General features: G+C 42.6%; 1 protein-coding gene across 1 annotated transcript in view; it reads left to right on the top strand.

The window, feature by feature from the left end:
* The window catches only part of LOC115629975, a 153,755-nt gene that overhangs the window by 86,267 nt on the left and 48,372 nt on the right, over positions 1 to 19,116 (top strand). The window contains exon 4 of the mRNA XM_030526597.1: positions 9,401 to 9,540. Within this exon, the coding sequence (XP_030382457.1) occupies positions 9,401 to 9,540 (140 nt within the window). The remainder of the gene's footprint in view (positions 1 to 9,400; positions 9,541 to 19,116) is intronic.

Consider the following 19,116-nt stretch of genomic DNA (forward strand, 5'->3'; position numbering starts at 1 on the left):
CTGAGATGCTAGAGATGGGCATGTGTCGGATGCTCTATGTGCTAGAGCATCAAAACTATCGATAGTTGAATCCGTCGATACAATCACTAATTCCATCGAAGTTTGAATGCAATTAACAGAAAATTTAAATAATAACATCTTATAATTTATTGAGATCAATTATAACAAATCATATACAAAAATACATATGTACATCTGCCCGCAACGCGAAGCAAAATATGCGTAGGTCCGCTTTCGGTTTCTGCTTTAATATCGCTTTCGCAGTCGTTGCCTAGCGACGGTAACTGGAAACTTTTGGCATTTTGCCTTTGAAATTAACAGGCGTAAATGATCAAAACGAAAGAATAAGCGCGAGCCAATGTTGTTGTTGCAGTTGTTGTTGTTTTTCGTTTTAAAATTTGACTTAAAACCATAGAACATTATTTATTACAATCAAATAACAGTGCTCGATTGTCCAATGTATACATACATACATACATACATACATACATACATACATACATACATACATACATACATACATACATACATACGAATGTACATACATGCTATATATACGTACACAGGCATACATATGCATGCATGTTTCTCTTTACTTTTTCAACCGTACGTAGAGAACCGCACATCTACACACATCTACAATTTACATCTGATTAACTTCAAACTTAGTTTGTATACTCACAGAATTCCAAGAAAAACTGCATACTTCGTTTTTGAAGTTTTTCTTGGGGCCTGAAATATGGGTTTTCCTGTATAAACAAGAGAGAACGCTACAGTCGAGCAAGCCCGACAGTGTAATACCCTGTACCCAGGTAAACTTGCGTCACTGAGTTATATGCGCCCATAGCAGCAGCAAAAAGAGGAAGAAGAAGAGTGAACTTGTTGCTGCAGTTTGTGGGGGTTGTACTGCCGAAAATTTGTTTTGCTAATAACTTTTCTTAGAATTGACCGAATTGAATAAAATAGACAATTATATATAAATTATGTGTGCAAAGTTTGGTTTAGGTAGCATTTGAAATGTGGACGCTATTGACGAAATTCTGTAGCGGGGGAAGGGGGGGAAAATTCCAAAAAATAAAATAAACTCGTCCTTACTCGGACCTAGGAGAATCTGGATGCCAACTTTGGTTATTCCAGCTTTTATAGTTTCTGAGATCCTTGCGTTCATCCAGACGGACGGACAGACGGACAGACGGACGGACATGTCTAGATCGATTTCTCTCGTCATGCTGATCAAGAATATATATACTTTATGGGGTCGGAGATGCTTCCTTCTGTATGTTACATACTTTGCACAAACCTAATATACCCTTTTTACCCTACGGGTACAGGGTATAAAAATATTGGGGCACAGTGCACGATTGTCCAATGTATGTACATACAGTGACGAACAAAATTATTGGCACAGTTGGCATGTCTGACTTTCGCACAGTGTTTCTCCATGAAATATGGTGATATTTAAATAAAACAAATTTTATTCATATACATTGATCAATTTCCTACTAAAATTACTTTATTTCATTCATTTATATTTTTCCATTAATTTAAGAAAATTAAAAATATAAAAAATACATACGAATGTACATACTTGCTATATATGTACGTACACAGGCATACATACATACATATGTATGTACATATGCATGCATGTTTCTCTTTACTTTTTCAACCGTACGTAGAGAACCGCACACTTAGACACGAACTGTTGCTTGTTCTGTGTGCGAGTGTGTGTATATGATGTCCCCAACTATTTGATATTTGCGTTCTTTGTAATTTGTTGTTGCTGCATAAAGTTACTAATGAAAACCCTAATGCCAAATGTACTAAACAAAGAAAAAATTACTTTTGAAAATGTTAAATAGTTTTTAATTAATTAACATTTCTTGCTCTGTCAGTGCAAGACGAATGAACATACATACATTTGTAGATATATGCATACATTCACACATTAGTGTCTCACATTTTGCTTTGGCTATTTCAATCGTTTGCACTGTGACGCAGTTAAATTCTGCGCCCCAAACTATTATAAATATATTAATAATTATTAATATTAATAAATATATTAATATATTTTTATATATTAATTACTAGATTTAAGTTTTCCTATTTTTGTTATATTGCACAAATTTGAATCTTGCACCTTTTGTTATTAGCCTTAAGATTTACTATTATTGGATTACTAGAGTTAAGATTTTCTATTGCACAGTTGAACATTGCACCTTTTGTTATTAGCCTTAAGATTTTACTATTATTGGATTACTAGATTTAAGACTTTTTCTAGTGCACAGTTGAATGTTGCACATTGTTATGTTACGACTAAGACAGGAACACATGAAGTTAAATATTTAGTTTTAATTAGTATATTGCGCATCATCCATTTCTATAATTTTCATGAAGGACCGGTATTATTTGAATTTTCACAACGAGAGGTATTTTATAAGTGTTGTAAATAGAGAGAGAACAGGCGGGCTGGCATCACCGCCCACGCAGAGAGAGTTTTTCGATAAGTAGCGAAAAGGGATGCAAGAAAACGAGGTTAGAAGGGCGAGCAAAAATGTAAGCTCGCTCTCTTCTCCAGTGACCACAGCAGCGAATAGACGTGCGAGTACCATCTGCAAAGCATTACACGATCATATAAAATCCATGTAAGTTGAAAGCATCCTGGTGTTAAATTTGTGTAGCATAGGGCCGGCAGCATTTAGAGTAGGAGTACAACGAAGTGGGGCTAATATTTCGTGGGAATTATGGCATGTTGGTAGTTATATCTGCTGGGCCATTAACAGGCAGATATAACGCTAAGGTGTTATAAACCGCGAAATTGGCAGAGCCAGATTGGTAACGTCTTGTAATTGCAGGGTCGTTAACCACAAGTGAAAGACGGCAGCAGTTTGGTAGATGCGTCGAACTTTCGTTCATCGGGCATCAACCAGTGAACGCAAATTCCACGTGTCGCTGCCAATAGTCCCCTACAGCGTGCATCGAGCCCTTTTAGTCGCAAGGTCCCGCAACTTACAAATTTTCTTGTAAGGGATCCTGGACAGCTGAGCATTACCTCAGCTGTAAAAATAACTTTTTTACAAGTGGCGCCCGAGCAGGGACCTTGGCGACAAAGCGAAAAAAAAAATAATAAAGGGAAATATGGATTAAAGCCCCATAATCGATGAACGCTGTAGGTTAGGGAATTGTCATTGAAGCTGCACCCTAGACAATTTGGTACACGCCGAATTTAATACACATGAAAAGCCCAAGCACGGGCTTAACATACGGGCAAAACAAAACCAACATCGCCGCCGCGCTCTCGCTGCTTCGCTCAGCCTAACGGATCGCGACACGCGCTGAGCAGCGCAGCCGACATCGGCTGCAGTCTCTCACGATCCCGCTCGCGCTCTCTTGACGCCGGCGCCGCCGTCGCGCAGGGCAGCGACATCAAGTGAAAAAAACAACAAGTGAAACAAGCAAAATTGACACAGGGACAAGAAATTAAAATGTACAACACGAGAAAACAAAATTTATACATGGTGAAATAAATAAAATCAAATGAAACGAGCAACGACCAAGAAGTACAGCGAACACAGCGAGACAGCATGAAACAGTGAAAGGTGGCAACACAAGAAAAGATAATCTTGATACAAATACTTGTCTTCTGGAAGCTATAACAATAAGAGCCGGGGGCTGAGGCAGAGCAGCAACTGACGCACTTTCTGAAGCTCGTGATGAGACTGCGGGTGATATTGCAGAAAATTTTATAGAGGAAGCTTTCTTAGAAGCTTTCGAGGCCACTACTGTCTTGCTTACTGCAGGAGGTACTATCAGCGGGGCTAAGATGACCTGTGCAGGAGAAGGCACAGTGGAAATTTCAAACAAATTTCCAGGGGAAGCAGACAACGAGATTGCTGGCGATAGATCAAGATCTACTGGAGAACTTGGGCGTAATGAGGTTGGCCGAGCAAGGCGGTACCTCTAGAAATTGAGGCTCTAACCTACGTTTGGGCGGAGACACAAAATTATATTGACTAAACAACTGTTCTCCAGAGGCGAACTCAGTTAAAAGTTGCTAAGTTAACTTTTGAAATTTTAAAAATTTATTTCTCACGTTATTATACATTTGTGAGACATTAAATTGGGTGTCAATGCATACAGGGCATGACCACCTCAAACCACCACAGCCTTTTTAGGTGAGTAAACTTTGTCGAGGTCACGACCACTTAATCCTGCACGTTAAATATGCATAAAATTCTCGCACAACCAAAAGTTAACAAGCCGAAGTTGATCAGAATCAATTGCATCTTTAACTGTGCAAGACTTGTTGCAGCAAAACATTGTGGGCGGAATAAATAAAAGGATGAATGATCTAAATAAGGTAGTTAGCGCAAAGCTTAAGAAGAATGCTGTAAGCAAAAAAAAAGCAACTGCGACAAACAGTAAACACAAACAACAACATGGCTGAGTGAGAGCAAAGTGCACAATGAGATGGCTACCACGAACACACACACAAACCTTTTGCAAGCAAAGGGAGCTGCTTAAAAGCAAAATGCAAAATAATTGTAAAAACAAAATGCAATGCACTGACGCCGAAACAATAAATTTATAAAATAAATAACTGTTAAATGCAGAATTACTGTTAAATGAACGCTTTATGTTCTTGACGAAATAATTTTTCAGTTAGTCCGTTACATTTTTGTTCTTGTAACTAATATTTTTTAAAGCTCGTTTTTCCCCCTTTGGAGCTCGAATTTTCCAAAATCCCTCTTAGTGCGCACCTACACTATGTTGCACCGATACTATCGATATCGATTGTAGTGTCCAATTTCCTACAGGGGCAGTCATAAACGACTTGAGTGTCATACTCTTATATTTTTATCTTCCCTTTATGCTGCGGTCACCTTGGATAAGCGGAGCAGCATCATACGATTATGCCGTTGCTTATCAGGGCACACGTTTTTTTTTAGCAGACTTCGGCTAAGCGCTAAGGTTGTTGTTGGTAAAGATTGGCTTTGGTTGATAATTACATAGGGAGTTTAACAGACTAAGTCTGTCAAGTGAGTGTGGCACTGTCAAAATATTCGCACATGGGAATAAAATAGTGCTTAATTAAAAATTGAATTTATCGAAAAGTTACAATTAATATTAATTCCCCCAAACGACACTTTGTTCCGTTTTCTGCTGGAGTGGGCAGGTAATACAGTGTCGTTTTATTGTAAATATTGCCTACAATTGAAAAGTATTTCAGTGCCTAGGGCCAGTGCCCTCACCCCTACCCCTCACCCTTGAGGTTGGTATTCTTGCATAGGGGCACCCAAATCTCGGTCCTATAGGTTGATGAATCTCCGCCACATAGGCAGATGAAGATGGTTCGGTAAAAAACGACCACGACCGTGACGTCAGGGTTAGGAAGCCGTCGCCGCTTTAGTTACGGGCGACAGCGCTGCTATTATCGTGCGTATTTCGTTAACTGCGCTGCGCCTATTTTTATATGGATTGGCGCTGCGACCGCGTCATGAAGTTGGAGCTATACTTTACTATTTAAGTAAAAGCAGATGCTGGCAGCTAATCGGCTTGAACATTTTTCCTGAGCACCGTGAAAGGATACTTTTGGGATCACCGTGGGTGAATAGCGATGCCATCTCAAAAAAGACCAATTTCCCAACAATGTGCTCGGTCTTTTCATCTTGTTTTATATAATGAAAATCGTGGATCAATCAAGTGGCTTAGAAGAATTGCATTTTTTTTTATATATTGTTATCAAGCAATTCGGGCGCTGCGTCACATTACGCCACTTCAGGGTAAAATAGCTTTTCATTAACGTTCAAAACTTTCAGCCAATCTTAATCGGCTTCAAACAAAGAAAATAACCTAAAAGAAGATAAAATTTCGGTGATTATAACGAAACATGCGAAAGAAATATGTGAATACCTTAATTTCAAGTTCTTTTGTAATTATTTGTAATCTTAAAAAGTTTCAACTCACGCATGTTTATGTAAAAATGTTGATCCACTATGTATGAAACCTATGTCTTTTTATACTCTGTACATGAAATGTACAAGAGTATATTAGGTTTGCGCGAGCTGAAAAATGTAACAGGCAGAAGGGGGCGTGGCAGACCCCACAAAGTATATATATTCTTGATCAGCATGACAAGACGAGTCGATTTAGCCCTGTCTGTCTGTCTGTCCGTTCGTCCGTCTGTCCGTCCGTATGATCACCTAGATCTCAGAGACTATAAGAGATAGAGACACCAAATTTTGCACATGATGCCTCATGTGTGTATTCTATACGAGTTTGTTTTATTTTTTTGATTCCCCCCCCCCCCCACTTCCCCCCTATGGGGGTTTTCCCGATTTTCCATTCGTATAATCGCCTATATCTCGGAGACTATAAGACCTAGGCACACCAAATTTTAGTCCAAGATGCCTTGTGTGAATACGCAGAAAATGTATATTTTGGGATTTCCCTCCCTCCCCCCTCTCCCAATCAAAAGCGATTTTCTCTAACTCCCGTAATTCTTGGAATTTCGAACTAAAATTTTGCAAATACCCCCAGTTAGTAATTATGTGTCCGTATGCCAAGTTTCACTATGATAGACCGATTTACCAAGAAGTTATAGCCATAAATATATTTGCTGCTGCAGCGCTGCCCACGGCTGTTGTTGATGTTGCTGTTTGGTTGACTGCGAAAATGCTTACACAGACACGAATTGATGCGCATAGGCATACATACACTCATACAGACGCAATTGCTATGTAAATGTGCAATTATACACCCTTTACGTGAGTTCGAATACCGAGAGAGGTAATATCGATCCAATTTTTTTTTTATTTTTTTTTTATTTTCTATAATTATTGTAAACATATGTACAGAGTATTTCAAAGTCGGGACACCCGACTTTAGCTTTTTTACTTGTTTTCTTTTTACTTAAATGTAAACTTCAATATTCTTAATAGCTAATGCAATTCTTAAAACTATGAAATGACCAAACAACCTATAATAACGCTATTCATGCTGCCACTCAACATACCTCATTTGAACTCTTTATGAGAAGTTCGCATGTATTCATCAGAGACATACAATAAGCCCGAATTGAGGCAAAAAATTTACCCACGAATTCAAGAACTCGTCGCACGGCAAAAGAATCGTAGAACAGAAAAATTAAACGAAGATAGGAGCCCACCCGACAAATTCGACACAGAAGAAACTGCATTTAGAAAGGAAAACCGACGAAATAAAATCACACCAAGATTTAGTAAGCAAAAAGTTCTAGAAGACTCAGGAGTAACGTTAACCACCAGCAAGAATAAAAAAAAAATACACAAATCCAAGCTTAAGGGAATAAAAAGAAAGAGAAAATAATGAATAACTGAATTTTACAGATCAACTACGGTCTCGGGAGGACATATTGAATTTCATTCAATCACCGAACAACAACCAATTGCAAAGATCAACCTAGGACCGGCAAGGACAGAAACACATTTAAGACCATTTCACATGTTATTGATCTAAAAGAATATGAAACACCTTCTTAAAGAAAAGTTGCACCAATTTGAAAATAGAGTTAAGAGTCTCACGAATTTAAGAATTTAATAATGAGATATTATTAAGATTCACAAATATTTCAACACATATTAATAAAAACAAGTACAGAAGCTAAAATCGGGTGTTCCGACTTTGAAATACTCTGTACATATGTGTAGAATAATTATGCGTGTATGTGTGTGTGTATGTCTCGTGTGCCTGTGCAAAGCAGTAACAACAGCTGCGGGCACTGCTTGGTCATACATATAGCCATATATGTGGCTATAACTTCCTGTTAAATCGGCGTATCATGATGAAACTTAGCATATCATATCATGATGAAAATTAAACAAACTCTCACAGCGTACACACATAAGGCATCTTTGTGCAAAATTTGGTGTCTCCAGGTGTTCATACGGACAGACGGACAGACAGACAGACAGGGCTAGATCGACTCGTCTCGTCATGCTGATCAAGAATATATATACTTTGTGGGGTCTGCCACGCCTCCTTCTGCCTGTTACATTTTCAGCTCCCGCAAACCTACAGAGTATAAACAGAATTAGATGTATTGTCATTTAACAATTTAACATTTATTTATTGGCGCGCATTATTGGTATCAAGTCAATTGGTCAAGCAGCCGGCGCAGGCAGCGCAGTCGTCCGCAGCAGACGCATAATTATTCATATATACAAATTGTACCTTGCTCTGCGAAGCAAGAAACGCTAAACGTTTAATAACTCTTATAATGTTTGCTTTGATCGCGTTCAATAATTGCTCTTTGTACATTTCCTTTTGTTATCCTTTTCTTAGTCTCTGCAGCTGCCAGTGCCGCTGCAATCGAAGTTAGTTGACCTAGATTCGCCGTGCCAATCTAACGCTTCTCGCTGTGCTGTTGTACGAGACAACGCACTTCTACTTTTGCGCATATTGTTTAAAGGCTGAACTGTTTAAGTTGGTGGCCTCTTAAATTCGTGTATATCAATTTGGTTTATAGGCAAACATAATTGGCCCTGCGCGGCAAAATATACATATGTACATTTAAAAATAAATCGTTCTTGTTTTAATTGTCGTGTCTGACGCCCGCTTCAGACAAAACCCATAGACTAAAAAAGCCTACCGAAAAAGCTCGGTGCCTCAACAGTGTTTATGTGACTTTTTCCCGCAACAGACCTTACAAAACAGCCAGATTTAAAGGGAAAAGCGAAATTGGCAGTCCTGTTTGTGGTAAAGGTGGAGAATTATCGATAGTCTGCACCATCGATAGTGAACGATAGTTTTCAGAAAACCATCGATAGTAAACGGATTTCAGCAAATATGTTTAAAAATACTAATTTAAGTTTAAGTTAAACAGCAAACTAAAATTTAACAAAAAATAAGTAATATTTCGTTGTTATTAATGTAAAAAATATTGATTCATAAGCATAATTATATACATATTTTGATATAAGCCATGGGTTCTTATTTAAAAAGAGCAACAAATTAATTTCCATAGCTTCAACAAAGAAGCGTTCGGTTTGAATTTGATAGATTGGGATTTGTTACTACTATTGCAGTGATTTGATTTACGGGACTATCCACGCCTGGATTAAAGCTCTTTAATTCATCTTATAAATTCGAGGTGTTTCCGCTTGTCTCATATTCATTTCGGCAGCTTGGTAAGATTTTTTATCATCCGACACTTTAAAGCTTTTTTAAGTTTCGGTACATTTTTTTGTTTGGATATTTTCTCTTTTTTAATATATGGTACTCACATTCGACAAAATTAAATGTTAATGCTTTAACATTAATTCAAATGTAATCAATCAATTTATTATCTTCTTTGATATATATACATACATATGTACAAGTATATTCATTTCCTGGTATAATTTTTTAAAATAATTTTCAGGTACCCGACTTATAGATTACATATTAAATCAAATGAAGAGCAGCGGAATATAACTGTACAAGGACCATATGTAGGAACTTGGTTCGCAATCGCATTCATTAATTGGACAAATCCCATTCATGATAGGATTGAGCAACAAGGTAATTTATACATGCATGAGAATTTCAATAAGAAAGCAAGGCTATAATTGAGCGGTCTCAATTATTCAATATCCTGTTCCCTCTTCCACAAAAAATAAAATAAAACAAAATTTAAAAAAAAAAACAGAGAGAACGCTACAATCGAGCAGACTCTTCACAAAAAAAGGAAAATTGAAAAAGCTAAAGTCGGGTGCCCCGACTTTGAAATACTCTGTACATATGCTTAGAATAAAAAAAAATGTTGATCGATTTTACCTCTTTTGGTATTCGAACTCACGTAAAGGGTGTATAATTATAATATGTGAGTGTATGAATGTCTATGTGCGTCTATTCTTGTATGTGCACCAACATCAACAACATCTGCGGGCAGCGCTTAGCTCTTATAGTCTTTGAGATGCAGGTGTTCATACGGACAGACAGACATAGATCGACTCGTCTTGTCAAGAATATCAAAAATATATATACTTTGTGTGGTCTGGCGGAGAAGGTGTGCATTCTTCCAAAATTCCAAAAAAAAAACTCGTTCTTTCTCGGATCTAGGAGAATCTGGATACCAAATTTGGTTATTCCAGCTTTTATAATTTCTGAGATCCTTGCGTTCATCCAGACGGACAGACGGACGGACATGTCTAGATCGATTTCTTTCGTCATGCTGATTCAGAATATATATACTTTATAGGTTCGGGGATGCTTCCATCTGCATGTTACATACTTTGCACAAACCTAATATACCCTTTTTACGCTTCGGGTACAGGGTATAAAAATGTAATTAATTAAATTAATTAACTAAATAAAATATTCAACACATGCAAACATACATAAGTGTTTATATACAATTTCAATAGAATAAATTTACATCAGAATCGTTAGAACAAAGTGCAGCGATTTTATTTACTTTCTTCAGAATTGACCTATTATGATAAAACTTGGCATACGGACAGATAGCCACAAACTGGATGTATATGCCAAATTTATTTTCAATTCCAAGAATTACGAGAGCTATGAAAAACAAGAATTGCGGGAGAGTAGGGGATGTGAATCAGAATAAACAGGAAAGAAATGCTAAAGTCGAGCGAGCTCAACTCTTATATACCCTTCATCTCCCACCAAAAAGGAAGAAATAGAAAAAAAAATTTGAAATCCGACTTTAGCTTCGCCACTTGTTTTTATTAAATGCAGCCCTGAAAGTCGACTGTTTAGGACGTGCAAACCTAATATACTCTTATACATTTCATGTACAGAGTGTAAAAGTTTTGTTTACTATGACCATTGGAGTATATTATTCTAGAAAAAAATTTTGTTTTTAACACGCTTTTATTAGCTTCACCTGTATGTATGTATGTTTGTAACGGAATCTTTCAGCGTAATTTTTTACAAATTTCCATAAGTCTGATCAGATAAAATTTGCACAGGGGTCAATGGCTGATGACAATACAATAATTCTAAAATTCATCCAAATCGGTCAATTCTAAGAAAAGATATTAGCGAACAACTTTACTACGCCCACAAGTTACAGCATCCGATTTGCGTCAAACTGTCCACACCACAGAATAGCAACGAGTATGTTCAAGTATGTTCGACCACCCTTGCTGAAAATGCAATCAAATCAGATCTTTGCTTGGTTGCAAACGAGTTCGAACGGGTTGTTTGCTTATGATCGAACTTGAATGAACCAGCGTTCTATTTTTGCGAACAAGTGCCAGCCTTGATTGGTTTGCTTTCAAACATTTCAGACATTGTCTCGAGTATTGCGTGGGTTTTACCCGAGTATGACCGTAAAAAAAATGCATGTATATACATATTTATGTATTTGTGCGTGCATGCTTTGCTTGCAATTATGCGCAAACATGTGTTGTATTCTTTATTATGAATTAATTGTATAGGATAGAAGTGGAGATATATAAAAAAAAAGAAAATATAAATGTAACAGCCCATTGCACGGCCCATGTGTTGAAATCTCCGCCTATTATAACGCGGCTGCGCCCCCTGGCGTCGTCTACGGCTGCGTCAAGGACAGCGGCGAACTCCGATATGGATAGGCTGGGTGGGAGGTAGCAACTATAGACCCACAGGTCAGAAACTTTGGCTCTTACAAAGTAGTTTGCAGCTTTGCATTCCGAGAAAGCGGGCGTTCTGCGATCGCAATGTCATAGAGCAGCCTTACCGGAAAGATCCACTGTCCAATTGCTGTTGCTATACGTTTTATATGGCTCGCTGAGTATCACCAGACTAATATTCAGCTCGCCGATAGTCTGCAGTAGCAGGTCTTGTGCTGCAATGCAGTGGTTCAGATTGAGCTGCAAGAACCTTATCATTTTAATAGTCTTACCGCCTCCTTGTACGCCGGGCACTTAAAACTACCTGTGGCATGGTCAGTCGCTGGTAGACTGTCTTTTGCGCATAATGCACATCTCGGGCTGTTTAGGCAGTTCCTGGCTAGGTGGGCACCTTTTCTCCGCACCTGTAGCACGCGTCTTTCAGATCTTCAGCGCTGCTATACCTAGCTGCCGTATGACCAAAGCCTAGGCACTTGTAGCAGCGAGTTGGCCGAATCACCCCGCGGGTGCGGCAGATTTTCCAGCCTATCCTCACTTTACCGGTTTCTATAAGCCTCCTTGCTTTCTCCGTTGGCAGCGATAGTACAGCAATCTGTTGACCGCCGCTTACCTTGCGGATTGACTTCACTGCGTCCTGCCCAATGCTGAGGTCCTCGCTGATCGACCTTAGCGCTGCCAATATCTCCTCCTTGGTTGCTAGTTTATCCAGATCCCGGATCTCTCGTTGGGCCTCGTCCACCAACGGCTTGACTACAGCCATACCCTGAAGGGCCGCCTGCACAGCTTCTTGAAGCTCGCCGATGTCGTGCGTCTGTGATCTGCTCAATTGTAAGAGCAGGCTGCCATTACCCGTTCTTCTGATCCGTTGAACATAATTTTTTAGTGACTGCAGAGCCGGAGCCGATTTCACTGCCTTCAGCGTACTGGGTTTCCCCAACGCCTTTGGCTATAATGGCATCTGGTCTCCTGGGCTTCGCTCGCTTCTGTCGCTGGACCTTCGCCCAGGTGCCATTCTTGGGAGCGAGAGTAGCAATGGGGGGGGGGGGGGTTGCCATTTCCCTTCACTAACTGAGCGAGGTCTAGCGGCTGGGTGTCTAGGGTCTGGGCGCTCATTCTCTGCGATGCGGAGGCGAGCTTTTGGTCACGTGCTTTATGCTTTTTTGTTGGAGTCACGCGCTGGTTGCTTTTGGGGTCCCTGAGCCTTTTAGGGGTGCCTGCTTGGGGGTAGCTTGACACTTTAGGCCAGGCCTCAGCCGTTTGTACGCTAGTTTCTCTTAAAGGCTGTTTCACACCAATGCATGTCCATTCTATCTTGCTGCAAATCGAGCTATGCATTGGGCTGGAAAGCCGTTTGGCGACTCTTCTGCCGGCAAAGGCGTAGTCAACAAAGGCGTTGTCGGCAAAGGCAATGCCAGGCTTGTCGAGCATGGCGTATTCGCCGGCTCGGCTGCGTTTGCTGCACGCGAAGAAGCGACAGATGGACACAAAAGGGGGTAGCTGTGAAGCGTCACGGACGGAAGAGCAGACTTTGGTAAGGATCTGGCCACCAGAGACCTACGTGCGAAAGGGTTCACTCCTGCTACAGCTTCGTTGGTTTTTGCCAAAATTTCTTCACCCAGGGTTGCCAAAGGGAAAGAGGCGCCTCCAAGTGGACCTTTGGTTGTGCCTGATGCCCACCTGGTGGCTGATCGGTGGGAGCCACTTTCTGTAGCCCATTCAGTTGCAAGTCGGTCATCGAGGCGAGTTCGTGGCGAATTCCCTCGATGGCCAAGTATTTCACCTTGACGGGATGGGGGTTATCCCGCCCCTGCTCGGTCACCAGAACCCCACTCGGGTACATTTCATGTACAGAGTGTAAAAGTTTTGTTTACTATGACCATTGGAGTATATTATTCTAGAAAAAAATTTTGTTTTTAACACGCTTTTATTAGCTTCACCTGTATGTATGTATGTTTGTAACGGAATCTTTCAGCGTAATTTTTTACAAATTTCCATAAGTCTGATCAGCTAAAAATTTGCACAGGGGTCAATGGCTGATGACAATACAATAATTCTAAAATTCATCCAAATCGGTCAATTCTAAGAAAAGATATTAGCGAACAACTTTACTACGCCCACAAGTTACAGCATCCGATTTGCGTCAAACTGTCCACACCACAGAATAGCAACGAGTATGTTCAAGTATGTTCGACCACCCTTGCTGAAAATGCAATCAAATCAGATCTTTGCTTGGTTGCAAACGAGTTCGAACGGGTTGTTTGCTTATGATCGAACTTGAATGAACCAGCGTTCTATTTTTGCGAACAAGTGCCAGCCTTGATTGGTTTGCTTTCAAACATTTCAGACATTGTCTCGAGTATTGCGTGGGTTTTACCCGAGTATGACCGTAAAAAAATGCATGTATATACATATTTATGTATTTGTGCGTGCATGCTTTGCTTGCAATTATGCGCAAACATGTGTTGTATTCTTTATTATGAATTAATTGTATAGGATAGAAGTGGAGATATATAAAAAAAAAGAAAATATAAATGTAACAGTGGAAAAGAAGTGTAAGAATGGAAATTTAAAGATAAAGGAAAAATAACAATATCAATATATGCCGGTCGACGTCCAGGCGGTACGACCGTTAGGCATTGCTTCGCCCGGACGAACACCCGCTTATATAGCGCTTCTCTCCCGCTCCTGTTTCCTGAGCTTGATCATGACGGAGGCCGCAAAGTTTGCGCTCGCAGCCCACGAATCTTCATTAAGAAGCATGTTGGACACAAAGTTCGTCGCAGTTGGAAGAGTGCCGATTATCGCTTCCAATCTCCTTCTGTCCGCTTCAAACCGTGGGCATTTGAAGGCTACGTGATTTGCATCTTCCGATATCCCTCTGCAGGCAGGGCATTCCGCACTGGAGTCCTTCCCGAATTTATTGAGATAACTTCTGAAGCAACCGTTGCCGCTTAGGAGTTGGGTTAGGTGGAAGTCGACCTTCCCGTGCGCTCTGTCGATCCATGATGCTACGTCAGGAATGAGCGTGTGGGTCCACCTGCCTTTGGACGAGGCATTCCAGCGCTCTTGCCACTAGCTGACTGCTATAGTTCTAGCCGTCGCCCGCGCGTCTCTGCGCGGCCGCCCAGCTGCAAAACTGTGGAGGTAGCTCGCTTCCAGGACGAGGAGGTCGATAGGTGCCATCCTCGCGATCACCAGAGCTGCATCGTCGGAGATCGTCCTGAACCCGCTGCACACACGGAGTGTACCCAGACGGTATGCAGCTGCGAGGTCGCGGATGTAGCTCCTCTTGTTCACCGCGGGCGCCCATATCGGTGCCGCATACGGCATTATTGATCTGGTTACGCTCATAAGCAGTAACCTCCGACCTTGCTTGGGGCCCCGAGTGTTGGCCATGATTCGGGCCAGCGCCCGTGTTGCCTCAGCAGCTTTCTTGTTCGTCTGCTCCAGATGTTCTCGAAAGCACAATCTTGTGTCCAACCTAACCCCAAGGTAATTGATGGATCGTTCGGACCGCACTAGCGTACCACCGATGGAAATGTGCGCCTGCTCTACCGCCTTGCGGCTGCTGATTACCACTGCCTCTGTTTTGCCAGCCGCTAGTTCCAGGCCCACGGTTTTCAGCCAGCTAGTAATCGTCCGGATGCAGCGATTGCACGCGTCCTCCACGGCTCTAATTTCTTTCGCAACGCCTACGGTCGCCACGTCATCTGCGTACCCCACTAGCTTAGTACCAGGTGGCAGTTTGAGGCGTAGAATGTCGTCATACATGACGTTCCAGAGCAGCGGCCCTAGGACCGACCCTTGGGGGACGCCAGTGACAACATTGCGGGATTTGATGCCAGACGTTGTGTGAAATCTGAGTATGCGGTTGCTAAGGTAGCTCATAATGGAGCGCACCAGGCCCGTAGGTACGCCTTGACCCACCAGCGCGTTCAGAATGCAACCCCAGTCTGCCGAATTAAACGCATTTTTGACGTCCAGGGTCACCACCAGACAGTATTCTTTGGCTCCTCTTTTCCATCGGCGTTGGCGGGCGGTGGGTTCAGCATGTTGCGGGAAGTTACTCCGACTGTGATTGTAATGGTCACGTGGTCGCTTCCCGTGTAGGCGTCGCTAATGGACCACCTGATCTGACTATGGAGGGAGCTACTAGCATACGACAGGTCAATTATGGATCCGCTGCCTGCTCTGCTGAATGTGTGCTGTGACCCGATATTCAGCAGCGTCAGATCCAATACTGAAAAAGCTTCTAGTAGTGTTCGGCCTCTCGCGTTCGTGGTGCTGCTGCCCCATTGCACGGCCCATGTGTTGAAATCTCCGCCTATTATAACGCGGCTGCGCCCCCTGGCGTCGTCTACGGCTGCGTCAAGGACAGCGGCGAACTCCGATATGGATAGGCTGGGTGGGAGGTAGCAACTATAGACCCACAGGTCAGAAACTTTGGCTCTTACAAAGTAGTTTGCAGCTTTGCATTCCGAGAAAGCGGGCGTTCTGCGATCGCAATGTCATAGAGCAGCCTTACCGGAAAGATCCACTGTCCAATTGCTGTTGCTATACGTTTTATATGGCTCGCTGAGTATCACCAGACTAATATTCAGCTCGCCGATAGTCTGCAGTAGCAGGTCTTGTGCTGCAATGCAGTGGTTCAGATTGAGCTGCAAGAACCTTATCATTTTAATAGTCTTACCGCCTCCTTGTACGCCGGGCACTTAAAACTACCTGTGGCATGGTCAGTCGCTGGTAGACTGTCTTTTGCGCATAATGCACATCTCGGGCTGTTTAGGCAGTTCCTGGCTAGGTGGGCACCTTTTCTCCGCACCTGTAGCACGCGTCTTTCAGATCTTCAGCGCTGCTATACCTAGCTGCCGTATGACCAAAGCCTAGGCACTTGTAGCAGCGAGTTGGCCGAATCACCCCGCGGGTGCGGCAGATTTTCCAGCCTATCCTCACTTTACCGGTTTCTATAAGCCTCCTTGCTTTCTCCGTTGGCAGCGATAGTACAGCAATCTGTTGACCGCCGCTTACCTTGCGGATTGACTTCACTGCGTCCTGCCCAATGCTGAGGTCCTCGCTGATCGACCTTAGCGCTGCCAATATCTCCTCCTTGGTTGCTAGTTTATCCAGATCCCGGATCTCTCGTTGGGCCTCGTCCACCAACGGCTTGACTACAGCCATACCCTGAAGGGCCGCCTGCACAGCTTCTTGAAGCTCGCCGATGTCGTGCGTCTGTGATCTGCTCAATTGTAAGAGCAGGCTGCCATTACCCGTTCTTCTGATCCGTTGAACATAATTTTTTAGTGACTGCAGAGCCGGAGCCGATTTCACTGCCTTCAGCGTACTGGGTTTCCCCAACGCCTTTGGCTATAATGGCATCTGGTCTCCTGGGCTTCGCTCGCTTCTGTCGCTGGACCTTCGCCCAGGTGCCATTCTTGGGAGCGAGAGTAGCAATGGGGGGGGGGGGGTTGCCATTTCCCTTCACTACCTGAGCGAGGTCTAGCGGCTGGGTGTCTAGGGTCTGGGCGCTCATTCTCTGCGATGCGGAGGCGAGCTTTTTGTCACGTGCTTTATGCTTTTTTGTTGGAGTCACGCGCTGGTTGCTTTTGGGGTCCCTGAACCTTTTAGGGGTGCCTGCTTGGGGGTAGCTTGACACTTTAGGCCAGGCCTCAGCCGTTTGTACGCTAGTTTCTCTTAAAGGCTGTTTCACACCAATGCATGTCCATTCTATCTTGCTGCAAATCGAGCTATGCATTGGGCTGGAAAGCCGTTTGGCGACTCTTCTGCCGGCAAAGGCGTAGTCAACAAAGGCGTTGTCGGCAAAGGCAATGCCAGGCTTGTCGAGCATGGCGTATTCGCCGGCTCGGCTGCGTTTGCTGCACGCGAAGAAGCGACAGATGGACACAAAAGGGGGTAGCTGTGAAGCGTCACGGACGGAAGAGCAGACTTTGGTAAGGATCTGGCCACCAGAGACCTACGTGCGAAAGGGTTCACTCCTGCTACAGCTTCGTTGGTTTTTGCCAAAATTTCTTCACCCAGGGTTGCCAAAGGGAAAGAGGCGCCTCCAAGTGGACCTTTGGTTGTGCCTGATGCCCACCTGGTGGCTGATCGGTGGGAGCCACTTTCTGTAGCCCATTCAGTTGCAAGTCGGTCATCGAGGCGAGTTCGTGGCGAATTCCCTCGATGGCCAAGTATTTCACCTTGACGGGATGGGGGTTATCCCGCCCCTGCTCGGTCACCAGAACCCCACTCGGGTACACCGACGATGCGGTAGGGGTTCGAATATAGCCCGTCTGGCCTTTGTACCAACTCGCTTACGAACTCAGCCAAAATAGGCTCCGATCCTAAAAGGCTGCACCAGGACTTGGAGTATTAGGTCCGAATTACCGGGTGGTCCTAAAAGTATGCAGCACCAGTGCTGCAATTTGCAAAAGCCTTGAACCGCCCTCTGGTGTCAAAGCCTGGCACTCCCTTGAGGACCGGCTGGCCGGCTACCAGATGGTAGGATACAACCCTGCGTAAGCTGGGCAGCAGCCAGCTGCTGTAAATGCAACAGTGCGACTGCCTATGGCGCGTGGGCGAAGCAGCAGCGCAAAGTAAAAATAAAAAGTATACTCACGCCAGGCCAGCTTGACCAGCGCTAGTACGCCTCAGTAGGGGTCAAAGTTTAGGGGTCGAAGTCCAGTCACCGGACCACCAAATCACAAAGATGGGACAGGAGTGGCACCTGACCAGGCTTGTGTCTCAGACAGAGGTGAGTACCTTCCACACCTTAGCGACCACCAAGTGTTGTGTAAAAAACAATTTACTGCAGCCAACTTGTTCCTAAAAAATGTAAGAAAATTGGCGATCGAAAGAAACACGCCCGCGCGCTCACTTTCACTTTTCGCGCAAACATGTGTATACACATGTATGTGCATATTTGAAATAATGAGGCACAGAATGAAAATAAAACATATTTATTGATTTTCATATTTATGATATGCAGCATGATTTTATTTCTTAAACAAGATAGAACGCTACAGTCGAGCAAGTCCGACAGTAAAATAGCCTGTACTCTCCACAAAAAAGAAAAATTAAAAAAAAAAAAATTTTAAAAAATTAAATTAATTTACTAAATTAATTAAGAAAATTTATTTAATACATACATAGAAGACATGTTTATGTACAGTTTTAACAGCATACATTTACATCACGTCTATGTGTATTTATATGAGTGTATGTATGCAACACAAAGTTGAACCAAAGCAGCAACAACAACAACAACAGATGCGGGTAGCGCTGCAAGCATAGCATGGGCAGCGATTTTATTTATGCCTATAACTTTCTTCAGAATTGCCCTATCATGATGAAACTTGGCATACGGACACATAAGCACTAACTGAACGTAACTACTAAAACTGATTTCAAAATTCCAAGAATTACGGGAGTTATAAAAAAAAAACACAAATTTCGGGGGAGTGGGGGGGGGGTGTATCAGAATAAAAAAATAAACTTGACCTGCCTAGGGCTTAGGGGAACC

Source organism: Scaptodrosophila lebanonensis, unplaced genomic scaffold (assembly GCF_003285725.1).
Source record: "Scaptodrosophila lebanonensis strain 11010-0011.00,11010-0021.00 unplaced genomic scaffold, SlebRS2 tig00000184-arrow-arrow-pilon, whole genome shotgun sequence".
NCBI classification, from domain to species: domain Eukaryota; kingdom Metazoa; phylum Arthropoda; class Insecta; order Diptera; family Drosophilidae; genus Scaptodrosophila; species Scaptodrosophila lebanonensis.